At 36.3% G+C, this 14,356-nt stretch overlaps 1 protein-coding gene across 4 annotated transcripts in view; it reads right to left on the bottom strand.

Moving 5' to 3' along the window:
* Window positions 1–14,356, bottom strand: part of LOC122652011 (pleiotropic drug resistance protein 3-like) — a 42,261-nt gene that overhangs the window by 14,225 nt on the left and 13,680 nt on the right. For 2 of the 4 annotated variants that reach the window (XM_043845633.1, XM_043845632.1), the window contains one exon: window positions 13,745–14,069. In XM_043845633.1, coding sequence (XP_043701568.1) covers window positions 13,803–14,069 — 267 coding nt within the window. In that variant the 3' untranslated portion in view covers window positions 13,745–13,802. Of the gene's footprint in view, window positions 1–411; window positions 497–2,399; window positions 2,486–5,476; window positions 5,601–6,028; window positions 14,070–14,356 lie in introns of those variants that run through there. The other 2 variants (XM_043845634.1, XM_043845631.1) reach the window with 2 other exon arrangements.

Genomic DNA, 14,356 nt, shown 5'->3' with positions numbered 1-14,356 from the left:
CTGGACCTCCCTGTTCTGATTCCATGCTACAATTATCCTAAAAGCTCGATCTATTAAGTAAGGGCAACAACAATCTTATTATTATTGTTTGCATCATTTAATTATAGAAACCTTTTGTCACTCCTTTTCCAAGTTTTAAATACTAAAGCTTTAGCCTATAACTTAGCCAACATGGTAACCAAGTTAGATGATGTCAATCCAATACTCATAACAAGGATATAATACCAACTTGACTGAATCCTCTTTACCAAGTCTTTGAAATTGCAAAGAATGTTATATTAAGCTATTCTTAAAGATGAATATTTTCTGTGAATATCATGATTTCTTATTTAGATTAATCACCCCATGCATTTTTATTCTTTAGGTTAGATTGTGCAAGGCCTCACACAAGAGGATTATGTACGGAGAAACCTTGAGAGACTGATCTAGCTTTCCTGAAAGGGCCAATAACAAGGTGGTTTTCCCACTGCCTGGAGGACCAAGCAATAGTGTCATCCTGCAACACAAATAAAACATTGTAAGTGAACTTTAACTAGTATATTGTTTACATAAATCCTTATTTGGTAGCTTTGTATCCAAAAACAAACAATTAGAGAAGGAACACACTTCAAAGCTTTTCATTTAGACATCTAATGTTGTGTTTTACTGGACAACTATCACCATTCCTGTCAAAGTAATGATTGTATGGAAAGTGCTTTTAGAAATTTGGTATATTGCAGGGCAAGGATTAGGTTCCATAATCCATGTTTCTAACCTTTTGTTTTTGGAAAAAATTCCTTATCTTAATATAATTACCAAGCACCCTTATATGGAATTTTCTCCATAAATCACACATATCCTTTTTTCTCTGAAGTTCAATTCATACTTGAAAAACTCTTTATCAGACTTTAAACATGAGTACACTGAACCGGATTACCAGTTTGAAAGATAATTCTAAAAGACTCATGGAGGAAGTAGTGCAGGAACTACCTAGATAGAAAATGATTGCCATGGAAATTCTGAGCTATCCTTTGGTACATTCAACTCTACAAGCATATTCACTTAAATTATTGTATATTGGTGTGATGACTAGAACTCCAGCAAGGCCTTCTTCAGGATTCATAAACTCTTACATTATAGCATGATTTTTCTCTTGAATGTTCCCTGTTTTATCCCTTTACAATTCTTAATCTTTCTGCAATTCTAGTATCCCAAATTACCATAAAAAAAACCCTATATACGATCCCCAACTTCAACTTATTTATAGAGGTTGATCAGTAGCTAAAACATTGAAAAATCATTCATTTTTCATAGTTTTCTGATTCTCTCACACTTGAAAAAACCCAGTTCATGAATCTGAAAGCTAGGCACCATATAGTGCATGAGAAAGAAGAGATGTCCATCGAGTGACAGCATGTCACTCACATCCTGACAAGTTTGAGAGAAGTCCTTCCAACGTGTTTTTTTTATCATTGCTAACATGGATATTAATGGATATTCCCTCCTTGTTATAAGTCTTCTATAATTTTCTTGGTATTTAGCATGGCTTTGGATAATTGTATCATTTTGAATCCATAGTGTAATAGAAATACAGAATGCATGTCCTTGTCAAAAGATACTTGATATTCATTGACAATTGGTTAATCACAAGAGTACCTCTAGTAATTGGATATCCTAAAATATCTTGTGGAAATCCGTTCAAGAAGTAACTCATCATTGCATTGTATATGGTTTTAGATCACTTGTTTCTCCTCTATCTTTGACTCTTTGTTTGGCATTTTAGTATGTCCAACAGTTAGCTTCAACTTCATTTTTCTCCCTGAGAAAATTGCATTTAAAATGCAAGATTCACCGGTACTTTTTCAGATTGAGCAGAAAAGGTGCCCAATACCCCCTCTGTAACTTGATGTGAACGTGTATCCGTTGTTATACCAGTATCCTTGGAGTTCACTGAACTCAAATATGGACCTAAATCTTGTTCTAGCTGGCAACTCAGCCAAAGCCTTAGTTGGATATCTGTGGTACTTGGACAATATTGATTTTGTTCATTGGTTCTTACATGTAGCAGACTGCTGTAAACAGACTAACAATGAAACATAATGCACATGGCACAGATGTTTGGAGTCAGATCCAAATATCTGTGGGTTTTTACCAAAGACAACTTAATGTAATCTTTTGGCAAGAAGAGAAAATTAGGAGAATGGTACAGTCTGTTGATCAATGATCCTATTACCTAACTCATTATTTAGTCAAAAGATTTCTTAAAAGGACTCATCAAATGGTGAATCTCAATTTGAGAGCATTAATATCTATAAGCACAATGGTGATTGGCATAAAGAAAAAGGAAAAATTACTAATTGCTGATCCCTTGCTAAAATATTCACCAAACTATAAACTTGATTGAACTTTCAATTTCCTACCTTCCGGGTTTGATGATGCCACTGACATCTTTGAGGATGCTAATCTTCACTACCCGAGATTTGGAACCTGGTAGCTTGGCAAAGGTCTGTGCAATATAAAGGTCCAGTATTAAGAAGAAAAAATAATAAATGAAGAGGGAAAAAACTACTGCAAAGAAAAGGAGAAGGCCTTAAATGACACCAAACCTCGAAGACAGGAAACAGAAGGTATCCAATAATTAGTTAGAAAGTTCACCAAAACCTACTGCTGTTACCATGTACAAAGTGGAGGAGTTGGGACCTTTCTTTTCTTTCTTTTTTTTTTTTTTTTTTTGGGGGGGGGGGGGATGTATTACAACTCAAAACGCAACTTTACCAAAGTAAAAAGCAGCTAATTTGATGAAGTTCACCAAGTCAAAAGAAATATATTTGGTTTGAGGTCCTTAGGACCTGTAGATGAGCCTAAGGTCCTAATGATGATTCATCATGAGGAAAATTTTTTTAGGGCTACATGAGTATTTCGGTAATATGTGCCTATGTAGGGTTTCCCTATATATTTGTAGTGAGACGGGTTTCACTGAAATCTGAGAGAGGTGTGAGGACGAGCGGCTGTAATCCTATTCTCCATTGATAGTGAAGCAGATCTCATCTCACCGTGAACGTAGGCAAACTTGTTGAACCACGTAAATCCTTGTGTGCGACTGTGTGATTATTTGTTTGCGATTTCCATTCTTTTCTGCATCGTTTTAGGTTATCATTTTTCTACAGAGTGACGCACGTCTAGGACAAATCGTTTATCCTAGTAGAAAGAGAAGCAGAGTTCGAAGGTAAAATATTAATTAGTCCCCTTTCTAAGACTTAAAATCACGCACAATTTTCCCATTTTGAAAATTCTTGTTCATCTTCAAAATCAACCTTTCAGATGCAGATTTTTCTCTGAATCTTACAATAAAAAGAGGATTCAAGTTTCTTGCACAGTTTTCCCTGATTGTTCATTTTCCACCTCTCTCTATCTATATACATATATATATAGTCACCCACTCGACTTGAGTTTCTTCCATACCACTCCATTCGCTATTTTAATTGAACAACTCTCTAAAACCACTAATCAAACATCTAAACCTCAAAAATATCTCTCAACTTAATCTAGCCAAAATGTCAAAATCACAGCTCATTTTTGATTACCCATTCAACTCAAGTTGCTTCTACATCACTTGATTTTGTTTTTCCCTATCACAAATCATATATTCAACGCATTCCCTGGTGCCTCCAAACAAATCCATGAAACCAACTTAAATGCTCGAAATCAGATAAAGAAGAACTTGATCCTCATATTTTTATAAATTAAAACATTTCTGTATCTCACTTTTCTCATGAATTAAGCATTTCTGTTTCTAATGATTGGGCAGGGAAAAAAAAAACTCAATAATAACAAAACAACAAAATCCAGTGAATGTTTTCCACTGACCTTAGAATATTACGACACATGAGAGATAGGGAGAAAGGGCAAGTTCCATATTCCCATCAATTAGTATTTGATTATATGTTCAAGCTTCCTTATCATTTGGTAAAGAGGGAAGAGCCACAGAGACTTGGGGGAAAGAATTGGCGGGAAAGCAATGAGGGTATGAGACTAGTGAGGATGTCAATTCCACCCTGAACAGCACAACAGGCTGGACCCACCAAAACCGAAAACTGTAGAAACGAAACGGAACAGATTGATTGGGAGGGGGGGAAAAAAATGGAACCCAAAAATGGATAAAAATTGGTCTTTTTTTTTGCACTAAATTTTATACATATATGATTCATGTATAGAAAAAGCGAAACCAAACTGATAATAATTCAATAAAATGAACCGGTTTAAATCGAGTCTGACGACTCTCACCTTAACAATTCTCTTCGGTTTGGGTTTACATGCAAAACCCGATTCAGGCCACCCAATACTGGACCGAATCGACTGTTTAACACGCAAATAGGGGAGTGCTAGCCTGAAGCTAGACAGAACATGGTTTTAGTGCACGGTAGTATCGGATTGGTATTGGCCCGGATCAGACGTATCGGATAAATATGATTCTCCTTTAAAATTGGGTTTTTTTGACCATTTTACCCTGTATCATGTCACCGATACGGTATTAATCACTTATAAAACCGATATATATCACCCGATATGGATGATACGATACTGATACCTACCATGAGAGTATGAGACAGACAGTCCTCTGGGTCTTGACCCAAGGCATTTCTTCCAAGCCATTGGGTCCACATTAGAGCCCAAATCCATTCATGGGTGGATCCCACTGGTTCAGTGGTTGGGGGCCTGGGACGCTGTTATATGACTATATTGGGTGGCTTTGGGTGCCAGATGAATTTCTCAGCCCAAGCCCAATCTTATTATAATTTTTCAGCCCCCTTCGTTGGCCTAAGGTTTTCTAAGATTGGATTTGGCAAAAAAAATTTAGGTGGGGGTACTCCTTGAGTGGTTATCAAGTTGGGCCATCTATTTTCTACTATGTGGAAGAGTATGTGGAAAATCTGACCGTTGGATATGTAGAAGATGGTCTACATTGGTCATGCATCAGATTTTAGATCAAATTTAATCAAGACTAGAGGGGGATTATTGTTAGGTTGCATGGCTCCTGTACAATGAGAGCGTGCAAGGGTATCCAATAGAGGTAAGATTTTTCATTTCATGGGGGATGAGGTGGTCCTTTTACCTTTCCAGTGTCTGAGTGCAGACTCCATGTAGCTTGACAACCTTCTTTTTCTCGTTGGTTAACCGAGGTTGGTTACAATAAGATTGTAACCTTATTTTTTACCCTTTAAGTATAATAAATTTTTTTGAATGAGGGTAGATCTTGTCATTTAACTTTTTGAAAAAATCATTTTCACCCCAACATTTAATACTACCTGATCAAATGATTTATAGAATAAGACAATAGACAATTAAAAGAAGGTTACAACTTATAAGTTCATCACTTTGGTGACAATAAATTATTCTCCAAACACACAAACTAACAAAATAAAGCTTTAAAATCAATATATTAATTCATACCAACCAAAAAAAAAAAAATCAATATGTTGATGGTCATGGTACTTACAAAAAGCTTGCTTCTTAGTGTATGCCATAAGGTGGGGAGAGGCTTCCCATGAACTACCTCACACTCTGCTTCAACAGACAAATTTTTATATCTCACCTCCACTGTGGGCAATTTTACTCCAACTCTATAAAAACAATAAAATCAATTTTAGATATTATCAAAGAAACTCCCATTGATGGGTTTTTAATATATGGGAGAATGTTTTCTGTACCAGGGGCGTAGGCTGCACCAGACACATGGGGTGGGTGAAATGACCACCCTGCCCCCCTAAATGGCAGGCCCATGTGTCTGGGCACAGACTGTGATGTGGCACAGAGAACATCAACCCTTAATATATTTTCCCTTTTTGGATTTGAAATTCATAAACTTTAACTTTACCCAAATATAAACCGGGTGAGAAGCACTTCTTGGCATGGTGGTGGTTGCCAGTATTGCAGTAGAGCACTAGCCTAAGTCCAGGGAGAGGTCGCTTGTTCAACATATAACTTGTGTAGTTGTGTGTGTGTGGGTCGTTTGTATAATTCAATATTAGATGAAGGAGAAAGGATTTACTTATCAATTCTTTCTCTAAGTTTCCGCCACAATCGGAGGTTATCATTCTCAATGTGTTTGATGAGTTTCTCTATGAACGCATGTCGTTCTAGAGCTCTCAGTTTGGTAACATCAACGACCCGTTTCCCTTTAACATCTTTACTTTCACTTTGGTCATCGTTAGAACCATCATCAAACAGAGACAATTTCAATCTCTGATAACTTGGTAGTCTCTCAATTGCAGCCCACTGTAAATTAAACTCATCATCTTCAGCTTTAGAAGAATCATCACCATCAGTATCGCTCATGGAATTCCTCTTCGAATAGCTTCGGAAACTCGAAGTGTGGTGTTGAAATGAATTCCTTAGGCTTCTTCCAATTTCAGCTAACTCTATTCCCAGTGATTCGATTTCATCTTCTCCAGCCAGCTGAGCCATTTTTGTGAGCTGAACAGAGCTCTAATGTTTTAAAATTTTGAGGAATGAACAAGCTAGGGGAGAGTGATGGATATTTATAACCTTCTTCAGATCTACTTAGATATTTTTTCTTAATAAGTTCTGTGTGGGTGAAACCGGCCAATTAAAGCACGCAGGTTGATCAAGGCATGTAATCCATTATGTAAGCATCTTGGATTATGCAAATTAATGAATTTTTATTTTATTTTCCTTTAATGGTTTGGGACATGCTTTCATATAGGAATAATTGTAGTAACTAATATGCTTGAATAGTAAAGATAAGAATATTGGATTTATCCTTATAAAAATGAGTTTACCAAATAAAAAAGAATAGTAAAGATGAGAATCTAGGACTTTATCTTATGTAAGAAACGTATCTATTTAAGGTCAGTGAGCTAACCTTCTAATGAATTGAACTTTAAGTGACTAGTCTTCAATGAAGATCAGGATCGTCTTCAAGGAGGCGTGCGCCCAGGGTGCTGTCAGGGGACATTCAGCGACTGAGCTGTGCCGCACACATCTCAGTGCATGCCTAGGGATGTGTGCGGCACAACTCAACGACTGGCAGCACCCTGGGCGTGCTGGGCTCCTTGGAGACGAGCTAAATTCCTTCAATGAACCCAACTTCAAATGACGTACCAAGCTTCAATGAACCAATCTTCAACCACGTAAGGTTGAGTCGTGCAAGAAGTAAACACACCCCCTATTAATGCACTCTAGGAACTTTGTGATTCTACCTCCAAGATGAAACAATCTTCTTGAAATTCACAAACGTGCATTGCATTCACATTCTAGAATATATCGAGATGAGGAAGGCAATGCTCGACAATCCAGAAAACTGCAAGCGAATCAGCAAGAGAGAGAGGAACAAAACTTGGTTGTTGCCCAGATTGTAGCCAAGTTCCTATTGCCCCAATCATAGGTGAGGACTTGGAATCCAAAAGGATATTTTGGGGTTAGTTATAACAAGATTGTAACCATACTTTTTTTTACCCCTTGTCATATTTTCAAAAGTTATTTTAGTTATGATCATGGAGTTAAAAAGTTTTCAAATTAAATGAAAAGTGACTTATTATTATGTCACTTTCAAAAGATGTCATTGTCCATATAAAATGACAAGACTACACTACGCCTATTTTAAAAAACTTTTGAGAGTAAAACAATAGGCAATGTGGAATACCTTTTGTTTTATTAAAGCAAGTAATGAGTGGTAATGACAATAAAATAAGGAAATCGAAAATTTTTAAGAACTATTTCGAAACTGGTCAAAGGTTTTCTGTATGGTCATGCATGCACATAACGTGAGATTGGGACAAATGGGGGGGTTCGAAATGACCTCCCCCTATTTGACAAATGATTATTTCTCCCATATTCTACCCTGCATGAACCCCTTCCCCTAATTTTATTATACAAATTAAATCATGTAAACGAACTTCTACCTGTACCTCTTTATGAATGTTTTCAATATAGAATTAAGTTTTCTTCCACCCATAGAGGACGGTTCACCCACCATCCTAAGGTTCATGAATCCTTCCTAGTGCATTAGTATCTTCCAAAATACGCTTCTCAAGCCCTTTCCAATCCTCTCACACCCCGCAGTGAATGGGATCAACGAGGATGGAGGGAAACTCGATCCTTTAAAATATATTCAGTAACTTCAGCAATGGGGGGAAACTCGGTCCTTTCAACATATATTCAGTAACTTCAGCATTACATGGCTGATGCATGGCTGATCGAGCATCTCCATGTACGTACGTACCTATAGTCGTCATGATAGTACTCCAATCTTGTCTCTCCTTATATATATGAAATCTATGTATGCTTTCTTACGCATTCAGCCTAAGCGGTCAGTCTCCATGGCTCCCCCAGAAGATAAGTCTGGTCGCTCTCCACTCATTTTAACCCTTTTGCGCTGCCCAACCTGATCATATACTCTACCGCAGATCATCAACTATGGACTCATCCGAAAGCTGTTTGACAAGTTGGGAATTACACGCTTCTCTCTAATAATTATTTTGATGAGACGAGGGACGTCTCTTCAGTCCTTAGAAGTACCATCTCTGATTTTTATTTATTATTATTATTTTTTTTGGAGGGGTGTGTGGTTTAACTGAAATATAATAAAAAAAATAACTATATAAAGACGCTACTAAGTGAATCTAGGAGAGAAAGGACCTCCCCCAAACAAGGGGAAAAGAACAAGACAAGCTAATCAAAGGAGTCGAATCTGAATACCTCAATTTAGACGATCCAGAATATTATTTATAATTTATTTTAGGGTGAAGAGAATCTCGGTTCTTATATTATTTATAATTTATTTTAAGATTCTTCTAAGCATCACTATGCCTAGTTAAATAGAATGTTTCACTATTTGTCACGTGGCAGTACATGAATTAGTTCATATGATAAAGAATTAAGTAATCATCTCATTGGTCTAATTTCAGCTTAAAATGATTAGGAGAAGTGGCTAAAATTACAAAAGATGTTATTTTGGTAATTTTATTAAAATTTTGAATTAGAGTTTGAGCTATTTTTCTAGCTTAATTATTTTGAACTAAAATATGACCATTGAGATGTACGTAGGATCTTTCTATCACATGGACTAATCCATGTACTGTCAAATGACAAATAGTAAAACGTTATACTTTACTAGGCATAGTGATAGAAAAAAAACACGTTTATTTACTATTTTAAATTTAAAGCAAGCAAGGTGGATCAGCTTGAGATGGGCATAAGATGTCTGCTACCCTGCCCATTTGGTAATTAGATGGGTTTGGGCTTGAAATATAACCCAGGACCCACCATCTCAACCGGTAGAACCCTCTTAATTGCAGCCTTACTTGAGGATGGAGAAAAAAGCCATCTAGGATCATAAGCAAATCCTTTGACCAGGCCTATGTAACATGACCAGTCACATATGGGTTTGTTCCTAGTTGTGATCGGTTCTAGAGATGTTTAACTTTTGACCAGCTCATTATCAGATTCATAATCTTCTGCATTGCTTTTATTTTATTTTGGGTTTTTAACAAATGTTCCCTTGAAAATATCCATTTCTTCAAATGCCTCTCTACAACGTTTTTTATTGTTTACCAAGAAAAAAGAAAAAAAAATTTTTTAATTGTAAAATTTCTTTTATTTTTAAAATAGTATAGCACTTTAGTCCATTCCATTAATTTGAGTCATTAGACGTTTAGTTTCAAGGAATCTAATGACCAAATTATCCTCATCTTCTCCAAATAGTTTAAGGTTTGAAACTGAAAACCAAACCCTAAATCAAATGGGGAATATGAATCTTAAAATCAAACCTTCAAAATTGAAGCAGTAGCTGTGGAGATTGCTAAGTTAATGGTGCAGAAGGAGGAGAGCCTTGTCCATGACACCAATTCCATGAGAGAGACACCAATCTGAACGTTAAACGAGATGGCCGTGTTGCTTAGGCTTTCTCTGCTTCTAACGTTTCTTTCATTATCTCTGAACCTTAGTTCTGCTTTGTATGAAGATCAAGTAGGGCTCATGGATTGGTTCGTATTTTTTCACTTTTCCTTTCATCGATTCTGTGTTTTATTCTCTAATTAGCTTCTGAATTTAATTTCAGCCGAAAATCCTTCTGTTGTCCTCTCTTAAAAATTGTCAAATCACAGCTCTCTGCACTCTGTTTTTGTTATTTACTAAGCTGTTGCTTCCGAATTTTGCGAACAAGTAAAATAATTGGAACAAACATTCATTTGAAAGAATTTGTGTTTCTATTAATTTGATAACTACAGTATCAGATAACTCCCAACTTACTGAAGAACTGCATGATTAATTCTGTTTTGCAGGTATCAACAGTACATAGGTAAAGTAAAGCATGCGGTCTTCCATGCTCAGAAAGCGGGTGGAAAGCATGTTGTGGTATCTACAGAGGAGAATGTTATTGCTTCACTTGATCTCCGTAGGGGGAACATTTGTAAGTTTACCTTTACATTCAACATGAAAAAGTTGTTCTACTTTCCAATTTTTCTGTTCTGTTATTACCTAGAATTGGTAGGAATCAAATTGATGAAATGGTTACCATGAATTGGTGTCATGGACAAGGCTCTCCTTGTGCACCATTAACTTAGCAATCTCTTCTACCAAAAAAAAAAAAAAAACTTAGCGATCTCCAAAGCTACTACTTCAATTTTGGAGGTTTGATTTTAGGGTTCATCTTCCCCAAATGGTTTAGGGTTTGATTTTCAGTTTCAAACCCTAAACCATTTGGGGAAGATGAGGGTAATTTGGTCATTTTATTCTTTAATTTTGGTGGGTTTTTATCATTTTGATCATTAGATTTCATGAAATTAATGTCTAACGTCCCAAATTAACAGACTGGACCAAAGTGCTATACTATTTTGAAAGTAAGGGAAGTTTGCAATGAGAAAAGTTGTAGGGGGCATTTGGAGAAATGGACATTTTTAGGGGGACATTTGTAAAAAACCATTTTATTTTTGTACGTTTAAGTTTTCTTTCATCCCGTAGAGAAAGAAGAATTCCTTGTTGTAACCCTATGATTGGAGTCTTCTATTATCATTATACTCCCACTCCATATTTATGTAGTTGAAATTACCCCACCTTGTACAATTTATGAAACATGTTGGTTTCATGTTAGAAAGCCTTGTTTCATCACGCATAGGAGGATGAGTGGTTCAAATGGCATGAACTGTTGGTTATCTTTTATATGCGTGTTTGAAACTGAAAATAATAGTGTGATTACTTTACATGATTTAGATTTTGCATCTTATATGAATTCTTTTGAACTTAAAAAATGAAAAGTTTGACATGATAAACATCGGTAAAAATGACTGAAGCTCAAATTCTTTCAAATTTTTTTGAAAAGAAAAAGATTGGGGAAGAGCCAGAGGTGGTTCATAACTTACATTACTTTTAGGTCAAGATATTTACATCAAATGTATTCTTTAAGAAACGTTTATTGAACATGAATAAGATATTGGGGGAAATTGAACTTTAAAAGAAAAAAATATAAGATTAAGAATAAACTACATAGCCCTACCATGGAACTGTTGGGAATTAGAGTGATTCAAACCCATATCCGGTAAAAGAATCTCCAGCGTAATTTTTTAAAATAATTATACCTAATCCATTTCTTTTTCATTCTTGTTTTATTGTGTTGGCTAAAATTGACACGATGGGTCCTTCCAGAATTTTACTATGGTGAAAATAGCTCCGATAATGTTGCTACTATCTGGCAATGGCACCACTCCCCATTGGCTCTTTAGAACCCTAGTGAACAACCAGGTTTTTGGGGCTCTGAGTTAGAAAGGAAACTAAATACAGACATGGAGACTCCATTTACAATTTGTTCATCTTTGAGTGACTTGAGTTCCAGAGGTTCTTTAGAGCTTCTTCCAAGTCAAGATTCTTGCTTTCTCGATCCAATTGCAAAAAGGGCTGGTTTATGACGCCAAAACCGAGACTTGAGATCGCTACGGTTTTTAAAGAGGGAAGTGAAGGATTGAACATAGACTCTTTCTGAATCTGGCTTTGAGAATCGCAACGACGCTAACACTATGATATGATCAGCCAGAACCATCTTGGAAACAGAGCTAGAAGGTTCTGTATGACTCTTTTCTTTTTCCCTATCATAAATGATTAAGGTTTGATTCTGTTATGATTACAAACAGAACTTGTAACTATACACAATTTTCATCCTTGATGTATGCTTTGTCACTTCGGGGTGATCTTGTATGTTGTTCCCTTTTGGGGTGTTCTTGTATAGTGTTCTTGCTCTTTAATAAATTCCTATTTATCCAAAAAGAAAATGATGATGTATCAGTGATTCAGAGGGGCTAAATTAAAATCGTAAAATAACAGATTTCCTCATCAATTTCATTGAACGAAGTAGTATGGTGAGCAGCAGGTGTGTGCAGAGAGGATCGGCGGTGGGTGGGAGGAGGTGGGGGCTGTGATGCAGGTGGGGAGATGATTGCAGCAGAGGGTGAAACCCAGGAATAAGGGGCAGGAACAGTAGGTGGGGTGAGCAGGGAGGGGGGGGGGGGGAGGGATTTGCAGGGAGAGTGGGCAGAAACCTGAGAATATTAAAAGTGTGCATGGATCACCTATGGGTTGAATAGGCATAAATGAGTGGGTAAATGCTTGAATTCAAGGCTCAAATTTGACACATGACCAATCCATATCATTTATTAATTTCCAAGTGGCACAATTATGTGAGCAGACACGGTAAATTATATGGTCTGCAGTGATTGGTGAACCTTTCAGACCATGGAAACTTTTTACCTCTAGTTTTTGTGAGATCTCCCTTATCAATAGTATAAGCTTCTGAACCTCCCCAGTCTGCCAGTACTAAATAATTAACTCATATTCAGCAGGTATAAATAATTTATGAAATTCCCCATTTTACTCTTCTGTTTTCACTCATCAGATTGCAAACTTCTTGTCCAACAAAAATTTGATTCATTTTCTTGTTATGTATCATTAAGTAATCTGATTCAATAAATTGATTAGTTCAGATTCATAATCGATTATTTCAAAATTAAAAGATTCAATTAATCATCCTTTTATCCAGGGATATCTTTTCCTTGTAATAAGTGATGCAGCACTGGGATAGATCAAATATAGTCCTGATGATAAACTCTCTCTGTGTCTGGTTTCACAAGACTGTTTACCTCTGTTAAAACTCGAACACATCCATTGTCAATCGAGCAAATATAGTCATCTTCTACAAAATACCAGTCTTAACAGTTAACACCATAACATTCTCATTTTAACCTATATGGTTGCTACTGGCCTTTCCCATCTGTCAAAACCTTTGACACAACAATGAAAAATTTCTAGTAAAAGGCTATTTTAACCAATTTTCTTGGTCACAGGCACAAAATATAAAAAGAGGAGGAGAGCTAGTAAAGACCATATCTTTTGTGATGTTAACAATGCTTGATTAATAATGTAGGAAAAATTTACGTTCTAGCAACTCGACCCAATCCCAATCACCAAGTACAATAAGTAGTTTCATCCTTCCCAAGAAGACTCATAAACTTCATGTGGAACAAATCAACATTTTTCCCATTTGGTTACAGATGGAGCCAAATGAACAAGTCATACATTAATGGAGTAGTGGGAGGGGCTGAACCTAACCCAATGTACAAGAACTAGTTCCCCCACCCCCAAAAAATAAAAAATAAAATAAAAAGAGTAAATTGGAACACTTTAGTAGGAGAAAAATCAACTTAACCATGAAAAAATTGCTTTCTTCATGGTAAACCAATAATATGTAGTTGTGCTATGCTTCAATTGCAATGGCTTCAGCTACTTGATTGCATTCCTTTTTAAGTGCTCTACAACAGTTATCTCTTCTGGAAATTCAGTTTTCCTATACAGTACGCAAAAACAGATGCAAAAGCAATAGGGTAGGCAATAAGAACAACAGCCACTATGTTCAATTGGTTATAGCTAAATCCAAAGTAATTACTAATGAAGGTAGATACTGGTTGGGTTTGACCAAGCGCCAATATCTCTGTTTCTATGTCTCCGTATTGTGAAGTGAGGAGACCATTCAGTGCCCAGGATGTTGGGATCAAATAATACAACCAAACCCACCAAGTTGGAATTTGCTGTAAGAAAGAAATACTATCAGAATCCATAATTGGTTCAACATAAAACTCAATAATTTTTTCCACAAAGTAGACTATACAAATTTATACAGGATAAGGATCTTATGGTCATATCAGAATTAACCAATATGGACCTTTTCAGGATTTGGATAAAGACCCATATATTGGGATGCTTGAGGATCCATCATCCTGAACTTCAGTTTGATCAAGATCCAGAGCTGGACATAGTGAGAATTCACATATAGAGATCCAACCGATTTCATGCCCCAACTTGGAACATGAAATGA

The sequence above is a fragment of the Telopea speciosissima genome, chromosome 2 (assembly GCF_018873765.1).
Source record: "Telopea speciosissima isolate NSW1024214 ecotype Mountain lineage chromosome 2, Tspe_v1, whole genome shotgun sequence".
NCBI classification, from domain to species: domain Eukaryota; kingdom Viridiplantae; phylum Streptophyta; class Magnoliopsida; order Proteales; family Proteaceae; genus Telopea; species Telopea speciosissima.
This window is presented reverse-complemented; position numbering and strand designations above follow the sequence as displayed.